The sequence below is a fragment of the Phyllostomus discolor genome, chromosome 2 (genome assembly GCF_004126475.2).
Source record: "Phyllostomus discolor isolate MPI-MPIP mPhyDis1 chromosome 2, mPhyDis1.pri.v3, whole genome shotgun sequence".
Classification (NCBI taxonomy): Eukaryota; Metazoa; Chordata; class Mammalia; order Chiroptera; family Phyllostomidae; genus Phyllostomus; species Phyllostomus discolor.
In genome coordinates, this window is record NC_040904.2 from 197,988,298 (window position 1) to 198,007,827 (window position 19,530).

Here is a 19,530-nt window from a genome sequence, read left to right on the forward strand (position 1 = left end):
TATTATGGCTATGAAAAGTAAACCTCCGTTTCCTGAGAAGACTTGGGGTTGATCAGATAGTTTCCTACTGATATGAGTAATACTTGTAGGTTATTTGAGGAAAATGTTAAAGCAAATATTAGATTAATAAGTAGATAATATTTATAAAACATGGAATTTACGAAAATATGGGAAAATGTGCCTTTTGAAGGTTTTACTGCACTGTACTTACTTTCATTTTTTTCTTTCAGGATCATAAGGATGAAGTAACTTGTGTAACATATAATTGGAATGATTGCTACATTGCTTCTGGATCTCTCAGTAGTGAAATTATTTTGCACAGTGTAACCACTAATTTATCTAGTACTCCTTTTGGTCATGGTAGTAACCAGGTACAGTATGGGTTTATTCAAAATAAAATTGAGCACTAGTCAGTGTGGCTCAGTTGGTTGGAGTGTTGTCCCATAGACTGAATAGACTGAAAGGTTGTGAGTTCAATTCCAGGTCAGGGCACATACCTAGGTTGTGGGTTAGGGCCCTGTCAGGGCACATGTGACAGGCATCCAGTTTTGATGTTCCTCACATCGATGTTTCTCGCCCTCTCTCCCTCCCTTTCCCACTCTCTAAAATCAATGAGCATGCCCCGGGGTGAAGACAGACATAAAAATAAAGTTGGCAAGATAAATTTTGAACTCTTACGTAAAAGAATGGGTTTAAAGGTTTTAAAAATCAGTATTTTAAATTTATTTTTTGCTTGCTTGAAAAACTTATAGCTTGCTGTTATTTAATGGTAGTATTTAAAAATGCTCAAATAACAAGCCAATTGATACTAGATCGAGTGTGCTTACTTCATTGAGCTCAGTTAGGCCATTGAGTATAACATGCTCCTAGGTGGTAACTATGTATAACAAAATACAAAAAGTGTTAATAGGTGAAGCCCACAACATGGATATTAATGTTTCTGTGACACTACATTGATAGAAGTGTTGCATAGCTCGAACTGTGTTAGCAACAAGATAGATCTTAAGTTAAAAAATACTCTGGTGGACTTGTGATAATCGAGCGTGTTTAGGCACAGTGTAAATGGAGTTTTGTTTTTTGTTTCTTTACGTATATGATAATACCATATATGATAATCAAAGCTCATTCATGTATTTCAGGTTAATACAGAAGTATGTGGGGAAACTTTTTAAAGGAAAATTAGCTACATGTTTTTCTTTATAAAAAGTAGTCTATGAAATTCTTAAAAGAATACATTTAGTGTCTCAAGAAGTCTAATTTTTGGCTAACTTCCATGAAATTCTTCACAGAAATTTCCAATGAGGTACAGCTTCTTTGATCTTTCCTCATTATGGTCACTCTGGCCATAATTATTGTTAGATAAAAGATGAGAGCACCTCACTTTTGAAAAGCAATTTTTAAAATCGTTATTTTAATAGTATATATTTAATGTTTAACAAAAATTTGATGGATATTGAAAATGTATAGAAAAAATGTCTTCTCTCAAGGTCCTATGTATTGGGGAATAAATAAAAGAGATATGCATATAAATGAGAATATGGGTGATTGATATAAAACAACCTTATGGTGATTCAGAATAGTGAGAGAAAGTTATCTGATTGGGAATAAAATAAGGGGAATTAAAGAAGGGGGCATGTCAGCTGGGTATAAGGCCTAATTGATGTGTGTTTTATTTTTACTACAATGTAAACAGGCCTCTTTGCCAGTCACTTGATTCTGACTTGTACTAGGGTTAACTCTTGCATGTCCACACTCTAGTTGGAACTGAGTATTGTTTTCTTTGTCCTCAGCGGTTGTCCAGCTTTGTGCGTCATGTGGAAAAGATCCTCACGTGAATGCCTGAATACATTTAGAGATTACAGACATTCTTACAGGCTAATGCAGAACTTTGGGAGAGGGATATTTTATATGGAGGAAATCACATGGTGATTTATATATGGCCAATGTGAGAAAAGATTGGAAAGGTACACCTGAACGTAGTGTTGGTGTGTGGGACTTTGAATACTAGACCATTAAAAATAATTTTAAGATTTCAAATATATTACATATTTATTTCTTTTTTTAAGATTTAATTAATTAATTTTTTAGAGAGGGGAAGGTAGGGAGAAAGAGAGGAAGAGAAACATCAATGTGTGGTTGCCTCTCGCACGTCCCCTACTGGGGATCTGGCCCACAACCCAGGCATGTGCTCTGGAGTGGGCATCGAACCAGTGACCTTGATTTGCAGGCTGGCACTCAAGTCACTGAGCCACACCAGCCATGGTTAAATATTGATTTCTTAAATTTAAATAACTTTCATAAAAATTCCAGGTCTGTTCAAAAATTGACATAATTCAAATACACTGTTAATCAACTCAATTTTTCTGTTGTTCAGTTTTACCATAGTGTGTTACTGAAAAGAAACTAGGGTAGGTAGGGCACATGTAATGATTAAATTAAAAAAATTTCTGTTTTTGTTTATATGAACAACCAATTTGAAATCTTTTAAAATTATCAAATTGATTTCTTAGCAAAAATGAGAAAAATAATGAAGTTTTACTGAATCTGCATTTCACTGAAGTGCGTATTGGAAATGAGATTGCCTGAGTATATTTAGAATCTCACTTTGAAGTGTATGAGCTGAACTGAAGCTGGTAGTTTCATGTGGATCGCAGGGCATTTTTGCCGGGGAAAGAGCCGCACCGCCTCTGCAGAGCTGCCAGGGCTGACAGACTTCTTAGATTTATAATTGCCTGTCGCTGTTTGGCAAGTTCAGCAACTTACGCTCACAAATAGGGTAACCTGTGTTGCCTTTTCAAACTGTGGCCTTATTTCAAGCTGCTAAAAAATGGATCCGTTTTATTGATTATGTAGATTTAAAAAATATCCTTTAAAATGTTAGAACAGTTTTTCTCTAGGTTGTGGGATTATGGATGGGTTTTTTGTTTGTTTTGTTTTTTGTTTTGTTTTGTTTTACTCTTTCAAATATTTATAGTAGGGATGAGCAAACTATGACCCATGGGATGGCTTTATTTTTGTAAATAAAGTTTTATCGAAACACAGCCATGCTCATTTATATATTGTTTATAAATGTTTTTGCATTACAACAGTGTGAAATATTTACTGTCTGTCCCTTTAAGAAAAATTTTGCCAACCCTAAATCACAGTAAGTGATGTATTTTTTATATTTAGAAACAACCGCTGCCTTCCGCAAGCACGCACATTCTTACATAATGAATTATAAGAAAAAATAGCATTGCTGCTTAAAATATTAGGATTTTCATAAGCTTCTTGGCAATATTTTTCTTAGAAATAGCTTGCATATGGAACAAGATAAGGGCTTAATAAGCACTGCTGATACTAAAATTAATGAATACTTATTTTAAATAGAATTTAGTAGATTAATACTTTGTTTATCCAGGATTATTTAGTATTCTCTTAATGACATTCTAAAGAGATGATGATTTATTGGATGTAGAAAGTTCAGAAATGAATATCTGTTATCAAAGAGATCCAGGGGAGGCATTTAAAGGAATTGGTGTTGTTGCTTAAGGGTCTTCTAAAACAGGTGTGTGACAGATGATTATCTGGTTACGTGGACAGCAATGAATACGGGAGTCACGAGCCTGTGAGAACGGTTGGCATCCATATTGTGTACCTGGGTCTGGGCAGAAATGCTACTTAATCCTCAAAATAGCCTTTAGAGGCAAGAGAGTGTTTTCTGTTTCATAGATGAAAACACTGAGGCTGGAGATGCAATGATTTATCCAAATCATAGGGTGTTTGGACGAGCTTCCACTTGAACCCGGGTTTATCTGAGGGGGAGATGTATGGTTATCTCTAGGCCTTTTTTGTTTTTTTTTTTAATAGGTTGCCATGTAAGTCCACAGAATTTGAAGCAATATGTGGCATTTAGGTTTTGACTTAATCAAGAACTGTGTTTTTAACTATTTGTAAAGTTTTATTTTATAAAAGCAGTAAGTTTTCTGAGCCTTGAATATATAGGCATAGGAATACATAGGCATATAGGAATATATAGGCAGGATAACGGATGAGCATATTTTAAGGATATTTTAGCAAATTGTTGCTGTGGCTAAGAGGTTGAACATGAACTTTAAGAATCTGTTAGGTCTTTTTTTGTGTGTGTGTGGTGTAGTTTTGTGTTTGGGGATTTTATTAAGTTTTTCCTGTACATTTAATTCAAATTCATTGTTTTGCCTTGTGTTTTGATAGGTTGATATATAACTATACACATTATAATTCACGAAGAGCTCTGTGTCTTTCATACTTAAGGCCCATGTAGTTTATTTTTTCTTGAGTGTGGACCACAGGAAAGATTTGTCCATTCATATGGGTTTACTTTTCCTCAACAGAGATGGAAAATATATACCAACATTTTCTCTTTGTACTTTAGCCGTATGAAAATGAGCCAAATTTAGTAGGTAACCATAGTAATTACCGTATTTTACCCTGTGTGTCTGGTAACAAGTACTCCTTTTTGTTTCCTTAGATTTTATTTTATGTTTTTCCTAAATATTTTTGTTGTTGTTGAGGGCTAATACATATTATCTTGAAACATTTTAGGAGTAAGTAGAGTATGACTTTTAATATCTAAAATCCAGTGGTTTCAAATCCTTTTGGAGTTTGAAAGATTAAAATAGATGGAGCAAACCGTAACTCAGTTTTGACTTTTGTTCTGTGCCAATTTGATCTGGGGTGACCTGGAAAGCTTACACCTGCCTGCAGAACCTGCTCGCTGCTTGACTCAGGACTTTCTGGAGGTGTCTTACAGCCAGTTTCCCCCTCTGGTGGCTTGTACTTAGTTTCTACACTTACGTTGCTATTCCTTCACAGGGAAAAGTTAGCTTAAATATAAAATACTTAATTCTTAGCAGAGTAAATATGAGTGTAAGTTTGAAAGCAACATTTTAGTAAAAGTAGATAAAATTCAATTAGTGTCAGTCCAGGACCTGTTTACTCACACCGGATCTCTGATTTGGTTCAGCTGGATCAAACTCTAGAAAGGGAATGAGGTATCTCCACTGCCTGGGGGGGGGGGGGGGGCAAGTGGTTAAAAGCTCGCCTTGCCCTCGGGCTGATGCTTTTGAAGAATGGGTATATGCATCCCCAGTCTGGAGTATTGACGGTTCCTCCAGTTCCTCCTGTGTGGTTTAGTGAATTTTTTATTATGCTTCAGGTGTTGGATTGCCAGCACAGCCGATGCTCAGATTCAAATATACAGAATGTATATAAAATGCAGATACTGCTTTTTTGTACTTACTTGTGTTTTGGCTGTGACTGGGCCTTTTATTTGTGGTGGATGTTCTAACCTTGATGATGCGATGTCGTTAATCTCCTTGTATTATATTTTTCCTCTGGAAGAAGAGAGGAGATGGAGGTAGCTTTACTCCAACTTAGTAAAATCATGACAGACGTTCAATGACTAGAATATTGGTATGTCTTAGGGTCATCTTATGTGGCCCACTAAATGATTTTATGGTGTCATGATTGAAACCCGTTCCCCTATAAACAGAGAAGTCCTGAATCCGGTGTGAATGTTGTGTTTGTGGTTGGTTGTCATTTATAGAGTTTAAATAAAATGTTTTTATGAATGCTTGCAATTACATAAAATTGATTCTTATTTTTATAGCCTATTCGGCACTTGAAGTACTCCTTATTTAAGAAATCGCTACTGGGAAGTGTTTCGGATAATGGAGTAGTAACTCTCTGGGATGTGAATAATCAGAGTCCCTACCATAACTTCGACAGTACACATAAAGCTCCAGCCTCCGGCATCTGCTTTTCTCCTGTCAATGAATTGTTGTTTGTAACCGTAGGCTTGGATAAAAGAATCATTCTCTATGACACTTCAAGTAAGAAGTAAGTGTGACATTTCTTAATTTAGTAACAATTAATTATCTCATTAGCGGATGTATTTGTGATCTGTATAGACCTCTGATTACTGATCAGGAGCTCTAAAATTTGTGTACTTGATGTCTGGTGAAGTAGATTTTTCTCTTTTTCTCCCCTTGCAGAAGGAAATAGATGAGGCGTGGGTAGTCTTTAGAGTACTCCTGGACCGTGAACATTAAAGGGTAGCCTGTTAATTATTTCACATTTTTATTTTAGCACTCATGCATATTATTCTTTTTCAAAATACAACTAAATGTGTACCTTTTTAAAGCATTATGGTTAATTTGCTGTACAGTTAATTCCCTATCTAAAGCAGGTTGTCTAAATTACTGATACTAACATTTTGGGCTGGATAATGCCTGGTTGTAAAGGGCTGTCCTGGGCACTGAGGGATGTTCAGCAGCATCCCTGGCCTCTACCCCACGAGGTGCCTGTAGCACGTGCCCTGTTCTGACATGCTAACCCCTCCAGTTGAGAACTGCTGATCTAGAGCCAAAGGGCCCATAATCTAAGTTTCTGGGTTGACTGTCTACTTTGGGCTATAAGGATTCTTGGTTAGCTTTAAAAAAATAAAAAGCTGCAAGAATGCTGCAGGTGTATTTTAGATACCAAACAATATCTAAAGATCCTGTAGCCCTTATTAAAGTGTACTATTACTTATGTCACATTCTTTTTTTAATTTTTTTTACTTTTTTTTGAACTAAGAGACCTAAGTTGATAAGCCATTTCTTTCGTATACCAGACACTCCAACAAAGAGCTCAGCTTTGGCAGATCAGTACTCATACTTCGATATCAGCCAAGGATCACGCCACATGGGTTCTGTTAGCCATTTGGTCAGGAGATGCACAGCTAAGAGCAGAGTACCAGCTGCTCCCCTGTGGAAGGTCGTGCACCGTCCTCTTGAGGCTTAAGCAGGTCAATAAATGGAAAGGAGATCCTGGGAGCCTCCTTAATTCTGTGGCTAGAGTCCTTTTTCTTGTTGAGCAGCACCCAGGAATTCTGTCACACTCATTGCAGTAATTCCTCAAAGAAATAGGGACCACTTCTAGAAGATGTAGGGTGTACCTAGTAGGAGGGAATAGAAAAGTAGGATTGAGTGTTCAGTTCCTTTAAATGCCATTGCACTGGAAACGTCTCGAAGCCCTTAATTCTCAATTTCTGCTGTACGTAGATATTTGGGATGTGTATGTTGTTTGCCAAATTCTAAGTAAGTTTGGTTTTGGCCTGCAGTTATTCATGTGTCACAAGAGCTTGTGTACCTGTGCACGCTCATGTACTTGTCCTCCTTTCTTTCCAAAGGCTCGTGAAAACCCTAGTAGCTGACGCTCCTCTGACGGCAGTAGATTTCACGCCGGATGGAGCCACTCTGGCCATTGGATCCTCCCGCGGGAAGATATATCAGTACGATTTAAGGATGTTGAAATCACCCGTTAAAACCATCAGTGCTCACAAGACATCTGTGCAATGTATAATATTTCAGTACTCCACTGCTCTTTCTAAGGTGAAATATTTTCTTTTTGAATTTTTGATTTTACTGAATAAATCTGGCTCAGAAGATGGAAATTTTATGTTGTCAATCAAACACGGTGCAGTTTTGCTTCATAATCATTTTTATATTAAAGCATTTGATATAATTTTAATACAGAGTCATTTGATACTTGGTTTTAAAACTATTAATTTCACACTTAATTCTCATATTTCATATGAGAATTAATATTTTCATATTTTTAAAAGGCTTTTGTGTTCAGAGGGAAACTGGCAGATTCACCAGCAAGCTTAAAATTTGTAAGGAAAAATATATACATATTTTTAATCTAATAGGGAATTGATAAAATATTAATAAGAGGAGAGAGCATTAGAAACCTGACCTTTTCAGTATTCCATTACATTTTAGTCAGGTTTAAATAAGGGCTGTTCAAATAAGCCCTCGGCTGTGAACAAGCGGACCGTGCCCGTGAGCGCTGCCAGCGGTGGGGTGCAGAGTTCGGGAGGTGCCAGAGAAGCCGCTTCCGTTGCCGCAGCCCTGCCGCAGCCCCTGACAACGGCTGCGGCTGCGGGGAAAGCAGCCGCCACTGCCCAGGAGAGAGCGGGTGAGTGCTGCCGACGTGTAGTGGCTGGAGTGCGCCCCGAACTCCGATGTGAATGGTTACACATTCTTCAGGAACCTGGAACTCACGTTCACTTGAGTATTTAGGTAAAAGTATTATTAGTAGATACCACTGAAGAAGTGAAAATTTTAACTTCAGCTGTATATTTCTTAAAAAATTAATGGAAAACAGTCTATTTAGCTGAACTTCTGTTTTAAAAAGTATCTTAAAAAATGGAATAATGTCAACTCAGAAATTTTGCATTCTTAATACTCCCAGACTGGATGACTTTCCATTGTGTCTTCAGGTAAACCAGTACGGAATGAAACTTGGATGATGTCATGATATTATCTTTTTTTTAAAGCTATTAATGGCTCTTTTTATGTCATATTTCAGAATAAAAAATAAGTCAAGTGATGAAATGAGTGCGTTTAAGTATTAAATAGTGCCTGGCACATATTAAGCAGCGTACTAGTTTGTTAAATAAAAATAAAATTTTGCAATTGTAAATAAGTTTTTCTACTCTATAATCATATTGATGAAACATTTCTTAAAGAAGAATTCATTTAGACATTGTGAAGGTATAACAAGACGATGACCTTCCCCATGCTTTCTGTAGAATACATTCTCTGCCTACAATAGAGAATGCATTTCCTGAGTTCCTGAAAACCTTCTGGTTTTTGTTTTAAGAAATGTGCTATAGTGTCCACTTGCAACAGATAATTTTAAAAGTCTATATGGTGTATATGCCAGTGTGTTTTCAAAATATTCTCATTAGAAATGGATGTATGCATATCCATGTCTTTTAATTTTTAGGACAAGTACTTTGACTTGGACAAATATTTTTGTTGGTGCCTTTTCAATCTGCGTTTACTTTTTCAAAGTATTAGCAAAACTTTAATTTGTGTTCATAGTGTGGAATAGTTGTTTTTAAAGGTAGTAAGTATAAATTTTCTGTGAATAACTACATCATACTTACATAAATATTATATATATTATGTAGAAAAATAATTAGGTCTTTATTTAAAAACTCCTAGAAATAAATGCTATTGCTATCTGCTTAAGAGAAGAAATTCTTTTTGAAAATAACTTTGAGTAACGTTTGCCCAAAAATGTTGAATTAACTATGTGAAAATTGCCATTATTTTCAAATTTTATTTTATTATTAATTTTATGTATAATTTTCAAAAATTAAACAAAATACGGATTTTCTCATTACCTATAAATTTTCTGAAGTTGGTTTATTCATTTAGTTTTTAATGAGAAGGCTTGTGTGTAACGATGACAGCATTAATTAGGAAATGAAAGACCTGGGCCTGCAGGGTCACTGATTAACAACCCTCACTGATTAGCAAAGTTTCTGGTAAAACAGAAGTTTGCTCTGTACCCATATTTAGAAATTTTGTTTATTTTATTTGAAATAATTGCAAGCTTACAGAAAAGTTTCAATAATACTACAAAGAACTCCTGAGCTCCACTATCTAGAAGATTGATCATTTTATAAGTTTGCCATATTTGCTTCCAAATTTTCTCTCTCTCAGACACACACACACACACAATTTCCCCCCTCAGAAACACCGAGAGTGTATTAGGTTTAAGTCTCAGGTCTGTCACTTCTTACCAGGATGACTTTGGGCAGTTTTCTTAACCATTCCTGAGTCTCTTTTTTCTCTTCCACAGGTAATACTTAACTTTTAGGGTTATTGTGAAATCAGAGAAAATGTACCAAGGGTGCCTGCTACATGGTGGGCACTCAGTAATTATGGTGCGACTAGTAATGCTGTCACCACAGTCATCATCATTACTATTATTATTTTAAGCTAACTGTAAGATAAATCCAAAGTTTGGGGGAAAAAGTTCATGCTGCTCCCACTGGAGGGGTCTGACTTAGTTACGGAAAACAGCCTCTGCAGACTTGTTGCCAGTGTTTATTTCCAGTAGGAAACAGCCGGCCCCTTTATTGGTGACACCTGTACTGTTCTCTCTGAATTTGGTATTCTGCTTTCTTGCCTCTTAGTCAGCTATTGTGACGTTAGTGAAGTCATCTGAGGTTGAAAATGCTGAGAGCAATGTGAGCAGCCCCCGCTGCTAGTGAAGGAAAGACAGAAGAGGGAGGAACACCCACCCACTGCAAGCTGGGGAAAGGCTAACGTGACTTGGGTCCTGCTCTGTTGGGCATTGTGCTCCCTGTGCCTTACAGGCTTTTTTGTGACTGCCGTTTGTACATAATCCTGTGACCCGGTCAGTCAGTAGCAAAACCATGTTCAGAATATTTTGTTTAAGTAAATGCAAAGTATTTACATTATTTTAGGAAAATTCCAGTCAAAATGGCTACAATAAGGTGGTGTTGTATCTGTAAATAAGTTATTTGATTTGGGGGTAGCACTTTATCCCATGAAAATGATGGTTTCCTAAGCTGTTATTAAATTCTGCTTTTTCCCCTAATACTCACAGTTGTACTGGTACCAGTAATATGGTAATACATTTTTATCTGCTTATTGACAAAATCATATATTTATTCTGTTTAAATTATTTTTTAAATTAAATTTACTGGGCTGACATTGCTTAGTAAGATTATATGGTTTCAAGTGCACAGTATTACGATGCATCATCTGTATGTTGCATTGTGTGTTACCACACAGAGTCGTATCTTCCTCCGTCACCGGGTATTTGAGTGGCTTTGCCCTTGACTGCCCTACCCCCTCCTCCAGCCCCTTCCCTCTGGTAGCCGCTGTACTGTTGTCTGTGCCTCTGAGTTTTTATTTGTTTGTTCATTTGTTGCTTTCAGTTTTATATTTTTAAAACCTAGTTTCTGCTGATAAATTTATTTAGGTATAATAAGACATTTTTATTTCTAATTCCTATAAGGTTTGCCTCGAAGCATCAACACAGACAGTGGAAAAAGTCAAGATTGCTCCAGTTTTGACGACAGTAGAGCAAGTAGTTTGGGTGACATGTTCTCACCTATCAGAGACGGTAAGTTTCTTCAGATCGGGGGATCGCCTTCTCTTGCTGGTAGTCACTACGTTTTTATTCTGACTGAAGGATGTGGGTAATAGCCACAGTTTAACTGTGGTCATGATAGTTTGCTGATTTTCTCAATCCCTCATATTTTGAATGTTGTCATTCCAGAATAGATGCTGGTAATTTTCACACTGGAAGTTTGCGAAAAGCTTCCAAGTTAGCATTTTAATTTCCACAGAAATTTTTCAAGGGCAGTTTGGTTTCCATAAGCAGTCTTGTATTTACTTTTAAGTAAATCTGTAAAATCTGGGATATTGATAGATAAAAGGTATCTTTCTAACTAAAAAAAAATTGCTTCTGTAATTATTAGTATTTAATTGGTATTTATTATATGTTTTCATGGAGAAATACGGCTGGGTGATACTTTGCCTCATCTTTTATACCAGGGGTGTCAAACTCAATTTCACCAGGGGCCACATGAGCCTTATGGTTGCCTTCAAAGGGCTGAAATAATTTTAGGACTGTGTAAATGTAATTACTCCTTAACTGTTAAGGAATTGAAATTAATTAAAAGAATTTACCCACAAAGATTTGCATGTTTACTGTTCTATATAATAGTTAAAAACTGGAGTGAACTTAAATGTCAGTGGTAGCAGGACATTTAAATTGTTACATGTGCTTATGATCTTACATAATTTTTTAATTTCAAAATGGTCTATTTTCCAAATTTTCTGCAATTAATTTCATAATCAGAAAGAATTGATACAAATATGATTGTGTAGAATTATTGTCTTCTGCCTGCAAATATGTCAATTGCAGGTCAGATTCTTTTATCTTCCTTCCACCTAATGAAAGAGGGAAGGATCCCTTTCTTTCGAGATGAAGAGAGGTCAGACTGCGTGAAGAGTAGAGAGGATGCAGATGAAGGAAGGGAAGGGGCTTGGGCTAGAGCCGAGAACAGGTTCTGAAGTCACGAGAACCCTTGCTAGTCAACTCTGGAATCGAAGAATGGTAGGACGGGGCTTTTGGGGGGTGTTGAGTTATAAATGAAATCTTCTTTCATGGTTTTCTAGAGAAATGAATAAAGGGTAGGAATTCCTCTTTAATTACTTTAGCTAGCTTTAAAAATATGATTAGAATAGGAGCCATATGCCCTTCATTTCTTAGAGCTTTATGTTATTAATGAGAAGAAAACGTGGATACTAAATATAGTACTGGTTTCGTTGTCAGGAAATTTGTGTTTTAATCTCAAGGACACAGCTCTACTAGTAAAAGGCTTACTCTGTTTTGCCTCAGTTTCTTCATCTTTTAAATTAGAGCACTTCTGCTTTTGTTAGGGGAGAACAGGAGAACTACTAACTTCTGAAAGTGTATGTGTTTTGTGCAGTTACTGGATGGGGAGGATAGATGGATGATAGTCCACTAATATGATTATGTGTGATAATCACTTTATTGGCCATTTGAATTTCTGGTGAATTTGACCATTTTTCTATTAATCCATTAAGCAATTTTGGGTTGTTAATTAGTAAATTAATAATATTACATTACTGAAATTTCTGCCATTGAAATTTCAATATTAATACGTTCAATGTTAAATAAAACCTTATGTTTTTTATAGCATTGTATTGCTTACAAAATATTTTTACATTATTTAGGTTGATTCTCTAAACAATCTTGCGAGATGGTCAGGGCATTGTGCCCCTTACGTAGATGCAGAAACTGAAGCTCAAGTGTGGCAAAGGTTTGTCCAAGGCCACGAAGCGATTAAGTGGTACAGGCAGAACTGAATGCAGAGCTCTGGACCTAACTGTGCTGTTTTTTCTAGTATACTTTGGTGTGTCATTAAATGACTGTAGTGTAGAATTATCTTTTCTTATTTACTGCTATGCATGAAGCTAAAAGATGAAAAGGGAAGTTGATGTGAGTGCTAGCTTTTAACTTCACTCAGATTTTTCTTCATAAAATCATTAGTCTCTGAACTCTTCCAGGGATGAATAGGAAGTCTGAATTGCTGTGGTGTCTTTCTCACTATCTTTTAAACCTGGCTTTCTCATTTTGTTTGTAGATGCTGTGGTGAGCAAGGGAGGCGATGAGTCTGTGGGTAAAGGAGATGGTAAGAACTGTTGAGAAGTCTTTTTATGAAAATTGTAAGTGAATTATGTTATCGATGGCTGTGTAAAAGTTACCCCAACAATTTTGAATTTTAAAAGAGTGTTTATCGTCATAACTGTGGGTTAAGGATCTGAGCAGGGCTTAGCTCAGTGCCTTTGGCCTTCGGTCTCTCTTGGCACTTTAATCAGGGCATCCACAGGGCTGCGGTCTTCGGGGCTTGACTAGGCTAAGGTCTGCTTCCAAGCTCATTCCTGTGGCCACAGGCACTCAGGGTGGAGGCCACAGTGTGTTTGTAACTTCACCTTCTCGAAGGGACATCCACTTTGCTGTGTTCTCTTTGCTAGAAGCAGGTTACTAGGTCCAACCCTCATTTGAAGTGGGAGGGTTACAGGAGGGTGTGGATCCGTGCCAGATGTCAGGGGTCATTAGGAACCTTCTTAGAGGCTGCCTGCCTATATATATATAAATATATACTTATTGCTCACGTTTTATATAGATATGCAACATAAATTGCATGATTTTATATAGACATGGAATACATCATGTTTTATATATGTAACATGTGCATACACGTACACACTATACATGCACACGTATCTTGTGTGTTTCATCTAGATATGCAATACTCATGCATGTATTGTATATGTAAGGTATGCAATACATGTGTATGTATTATATAGGTAAGTTATGCAATACATACATGTGTGCTATATATGCAAGATATATGGAATACATATGTATCTCTCACAGGTGTGAAACAAACAATTTTCAGTTCTCAAACACTACTACTCACTAAAATGTTCATTGTGTTTTGTAGTTTTCAAAGTAATTTTACATATACTGTCTTTTTTAAGTCTTACCACTCAGGGAAATGTGTATCATTATTCACATTTACAAATCAGGAAGCAGAAAGTTTTACAATTTTTGCCCAAGAATACACTCAAATAAGGGCCAGAGCTGACAAATGAACCTGACTTCAGAATCTAAATTCCTTATCTTTCTACCCTATTAATCTATCTGTCATGTTAATTGCTTTTATTAAACATCCAAAATTGGAGAACATCAGAGGCAAATGCAGTTTTTTCCTCCTCTTTTTCAGGCCTTGATTTTTTAACACAATTGAACTCCATGTTTCCTCCAAGAAAAAATCCAGGAGCTTCAGGCCCTTCAGTGTTGCATTCTAGCCCCCTTAATGTCTTCATGGGCTCTCCAGGGAAAGAGGAAAATGAACATCATGATCTGACGGCTGAGCCTAAGAAAACGTATGTGGGGAAACAGGAACCCAAAGACCCCTTCAAACAGGTATCTCTCTGAGAATGAGACTGACCTCACTGCGTGTTGTCGCTAGCAGGCACAAGGGTGAAGTTCATCACTAGGGAGCAGACAGCTGCCACTGCACGTGTCCTGACTGTGGACAGTGCTGTGCACTGACTGGCTAGGAAAGTACCCTTCAAACTTGATGTCACAGGTTAGAAACTAAAGGATACTTTTGAAATGTCTCTGGATATGATGAAGGTAACAGCAGATGTAAACTTAAACTTATACTATTGTTTTATAAGACAAAAATCTTGGTTTAGCTGTCTGTGTAAGAATATTTTTATACCTGAATTTTTTAAGAAGTTATTTCCATTATAGCAGAAAGCACTGAATTTGTGGTTAAGTCATTTATCCCAAGTCTTAGAGCAAATGGAATTTTTAGGATGGTATTGAAAAGATACCATAATTCAAGAAGTACAAAAATATCTTTTGACTTATTTTTCAAATATTTCTGTCTAGCTATATCACATGAGAATTTGGGGATTTTTTTTTTTGCCTGTGATAATTATTTTAAATGATACTTAACAGCCAGATGCTTATGTTGTCATTGAACTCTTCTTTCTCATGTTATCATTGACATTGTTTTGGATTGGTAAACTTGATTTATTTTGCCACTAGTGCTAGCATTTTTTTTTTTTTTTGCTTTCTCTATCCCTTTCTTTCTCATCCTTTACCCGACCCTACCTGTTGGATAAAAAGAGAAAGTTGGTACAAATCGTGTGGATTATATGGGTACAACCAGAATGTATATATTAATTGTTTATTTTACATGTGAAGTTTGCAAAGTTGATCCCTGGTGCTGAAACTGGAAATCTAAATACCTCTCCATCACCTAACCAAACAAAAAGTCCTGAGAAGTTTGAAAAGCCAGAAAAAGAAAACGAAGCACAGTTACTGTATGAACCCACAGTCAATGGATCTTCAACTTCAAGTAAGTACATAAAAATTCCTAATGTTTGAAAGTGTTAAGTTGAATACTCCCACTATTTAACTTGAAAGGATAAATAAATGGATTGACCACAGACCAAAAATTTTAAATGTTTTAAGGAGTTTAAAATTTATGACATCTCTCTAGTGTGCTTTTCATACTAGAAGATAATAAAATGTATATGAGTGGTTAAATATAACCACATTTACTTGACACTCTTGGTGTTAATTTCATTTTTAATGTACTCTATAAGTGTCTTGATCTGGTATGATACAGATAGGAATTTAGTGTAGGACCCTTGGAAATGGATCATTAACTACCTAAAATTGTCTTTTTAAATTAAAATGAAGATTTATTTGCAAAGAAACTATTCCTAACTATTTGTTTTTTTATTTTTAATTTGTCAATTACAGTTGGCATAATATATTATTTTATATTAGTGTATATTTCCCTGTATTAAAGTCCTGTTTGTAGTGTTCCTGAGCACATTGAAAGGGATATTAGGTTCATCTATAAGAGTTGTCCATACAGAACAACTCTTTGAATGGAAGCAACTCTTTTATATAGATATCTGTGTTTTACCTTAAGGTTTCTGTCGATGGATTACATTAGCCAAAACTCCAGGGCTTTGCCTATAGCCCTACTTTCCTTCTGTGTTCCTCCTGTTTGTTTTTAATAGTCTCGGTTTATCTAGTTTCTGCTACAGCTTGTCACATTCATCTTTTCTAAGAGGAAATGGTTCAGAGATTCTTCAAGATCAGTCCCTCTGTCATATGTTGTTACTACATTAGACAGTTGACAGTTTATATAGAGAGATAAATGACTATTAGAAATAATATCATAGAAAGTTTGTAAGATTTGTATTCCAGTGAATTTTTCTAAATATCACAGGAACACTGTTCTTTACCAGTTTACCAGTTTTTCAAGTTTTCTCATGCCAGATCTTATTTAGGAATGTTTGATGTCTTTTAGTCTAAATTGACCCTTAATCTTTTCTTCCTTTTTTCATATCAGATCCAAAGTTAGCATCCTCCGTCACTGCTGGAGTTGCCAGTTCACTGTCAGAAAAAATAGCTGATACTATTGGAAATAATCGGCCAAATGCACCATTGACATCCGTCCAAATCCATTTTATTCAGAACATGATACAGGAGACGCTGGATGACTTCAGGTAGTAACTGAGAGATGACTCTTTCTGTCCGGGCTGTAACTGGCTTGTTTCTTATTAGGTTAAAACTGAAAGTAGGAGTAATGCTGGTGGTTTCTACCTGCACCCAGGCTCTGGTGTCCATAAAACCATAGGAAACATGATGAGTTTTATTGATCTTGATGTACTGATATTGACTATCAGCCAGGGAAAGGCACATTTATCTAGGGTAATCATCAGATGATTCGGCAGGGCAGTCTAGCAGGCGGGCTGCCATTGTGGATGTTTTTATTTCTATCATCAAAATGTGGACACATTCTGGTGAGCTCAAATAGGATTCTTACATACAGTGTTTATAGATCCCCTGCCCAGTATGCTATGTTGAATAATGTAGTAGAGAAGATATTTTCTGAGAGAATTCTGAATTTTTTCCAATAGAATGCATTATAATGTAATACTTAATTAAAAAATGTCTACACGGATTTATTCATGTCTTCTTGTCTTTTGAATTTTGAACATTAGAGTGCATTCTAGAACCTATTATCTCAATATATTTTGGAGGCTTTTTCAGTTATTAGAGTCTTCTTTTTTTTTTTTTTTTCTGACTTACAGTTAGTATTCTAGCTCCAATCTGGGTTATCGTGAGCAAGAATGTTGGAGAAGAGGTGCAGTTTTTGTTGGTGCATGTTTCTTTTTAATGTTAAAAATACTTTGAAAAAATAATTTTAAACGTTAACGTATACATTTTTTAAAGAAAAATTGGCATTTCAACGTTTACATTGTGTCTGGTGTACGTAGCAGATACTAAGGATACGAAAATGAATGGTCTGCCCATGAAGTCCTTGTAGTTGAACTGGGGCCAGGACGGTGTGTCCTGCTGTGGTGTGTGTTTGTTCAATGTGTGTTGATTCATTTGTGATTGGTAAAGAGGGCTGTGATGACAATATGATGAGCAAATTTTGTTGGTTCATGTACTAGCAGCCAGAGCAGAGTGCATGAGCACTGCTGAAGGCAGCAAACCGCCTGTCGGTGTTCATCTCTTTCCGTTCCCTTTCTCTCACCCTCGTTGGCTCCGTGCTCCGTGTGAGGGAGGACTTCCGTCACTGCTCCCCCATTCGGGGGATTTTATTATTGCCCCCGTGCTTGAGAGCTCAGTCCTTCTGTCTTTTTTCCCCTTTATCAAGTGACAATTACTTTTTAAAAATGAAGTCTTTATTGTCATTTTTTTAAACTATGATAGTAATTTTATTGGGATTTAATTGTTTTTAATTGGTTATAAAGTTGCATATGTTTTGAGTGTCTGCTCCAATCCTCTTCCCCTGAGTTCTGATATTTCCCTCCTCCCTCCCTTCCTGTTGTGATAAGAGCACATAACATGAGATCTGTCGTTTTAATAGAGCTTGAATATTGGTAATTATAGGTACAATGTTATAGAGCAGATCTCTTGAACTTACTCATTTTGCATAACTGAAATTTTATGATTGTCAAATACCAGCTTTCTCTTTCTCTTTCTCCTCAGCCCTGGCAATCACAATTCTATTCTCTGTTTCCACGAGTCTGACTATTTTAGTTGTCTCATATGGAATCATTGCCATATTGGTCCTTCTTTGACTGGCTTATTTCACTGAGCATTGTATCATTCAGATTTATCATGTTGTCTAATAAGTCAAGATTTCCTGTCTTAAGGCTGAATAATATTCTGCTGTAGTGTATCACATTTTGAAAATGGAGTCCTGTGTACCTATTTGTAAAGAACGTGGTTTTTCAGGAGTGCATGTAAATGTCCAAATTGTAGAACTGTGTGGATACAGCTGACTAGAATGTGTGGACGCAGCAGTGTTGGGAGCTCAGAAAGCGAGCAGCTCTGCTGGGGCACGTACAGAGAGGTAGCCCTGCCCTGCCTTCAGCTCTCAGCACGCTTGCCTGTCTGTGCCTGGGGAGCAGGGGTGGGCAGGGGCCTCTGTCAGCTCTTCTGCACCCCCCCTCCTGCCGTCAACCAGACGCAGCCTCCTGGGACTCACTGTGGACCCAGGAGGGCTCAGAGGGCTTCTGTAGGTGCGCCTGCTCTGCCCAGTAGCTGTGGAATAGCTTCCCCTCACAGTGGGGAACGCAGGAGGGGATTTGGGGCCATCCGTCTCTCACCACTGCTCCTGCAGCTCCGAAGTGTGGCTGCCTTCTCAGAGGGGTTGCTCTCTTTCTCCCCTACGCCAGGTCTTCACCAGCCTTTGTGCATCTGTTTCTTAGGGGGTCTCTCCCAGCCCTCCTGCCCTGCCACTGATTTTTCACGTAAGCGCTCAGCGAAGGCCGGGGGGGAAAACTGGGTGAGTGAGTGCAGACATCATTTGTGGCTGGGACTCCAGGGCCCTCTGAACTGTCTTTGTGCCAGTCTTCAGTTGCCTTTACACATCTCTCAAGAAATTCAGCCAGTTCTCCTCACCCTGGGAGTGGCGGCTTTCTCCCCTCACTGCCCCATGGAGGGTGAAAACCGGCACGGGTCTCTTCATGTAGAAGGGAGTCCTCATTTTCTGGATTGCAGTTCACTTGGGTTTCTTTGCGCTCTTCAGCTCTCTGGTTGAGTCATACAAACACGAGTTTTATGGATTATCTGGCTTATTCTTATGTATTAGGGTTGAGGAGATAACATCCTAAGCGGAAGTCTGTGGGTCTATTTCTGCTGTTTTTCAGGATTTAAATTTCTTCTGGCAAGCAGATCACTGATCCGCACTTGGCAGGTTTCAGGTTTTCTTAGCGCTAGTTTGTCTCTGGTCTGCCTTTATTCCTAATATTCAGTCTCTTGCCTTTGAGGATGTCAGCTGAATGTCTGGAGCATTCCCCAGGCCTTGTTATCTTAGTGGGTCCTGAAGTTTAACCTTCATTTCCCCAGCACCACAAGGCTGCCGAAGTACTTTCTCTGCTGTTTGGATGGATCTGCCATTTTCTGTTTGGTTTCCCGTCATCTGACCCGGTATAGGCACCGCTTCAGGATCAGCAGACGTCTCCAGGGGCAATTGTGCTGTTTCAGGTGTGCTTTTCTGCAGGCTCCCCCTTTCCAGGGCTGGGACGTGGCAACCTTGGCTGCTCT

The 19,530-nt window shown here is 37.4% G+C and overlaps 1 protein-coding gene across 2 annotated transcripts in view; it reads left to right on the forward strand.

The window, feature by feature from the left end:
• Positions 1 to 19,530, forward strand: part of NEDD1 (NEDD1 gamma-tubulin ring complex targeting factor) — a 35,566-nt gene that overhangs the window by 11,226 nt on the left and 4,810 nt on the right. For both annotated transcript variants that reach the window (XM_028532785.2, XM_036019442.1), the window contains exons 5-13: positions 231 to 371; positions 5,630 to 5,859; positions 7,193 to 7,394; positions 7,788 to 7,983; positions 10,849 to 10,956; positions 13,010 to 13,057; positions 14,156 to 14,358; positions 15,151 to 15,304; positions 16,316 to 16,472. In XM_028532785.2, coding sequence (XP_028388586.1) covers positions 231 to 371; positions 5,630 to 5,859; positions 7,193 to 7,394; positions 7,788 to 7,983; positions 10,849 to 10,956; positions 13,010 to 13,057; positions 14,156 to 14,358; positions 15,151 to 15,304; positions 16,316 to 16,472 — 1,439 coding nt within the window. The remainder of the gene's footprint in view (positions 1 to 230; positions 372 to 5,629; positions 5,860 to 7,192; positions 7,395 to 7,787; positions 7,984 to 10,848; positions 10,957 to 13,009; positions 13,058 to 14,155; positions 14,359 to 15,150; positions 15,305 to 16,315; positions 16,473 to 19,530) is intronic.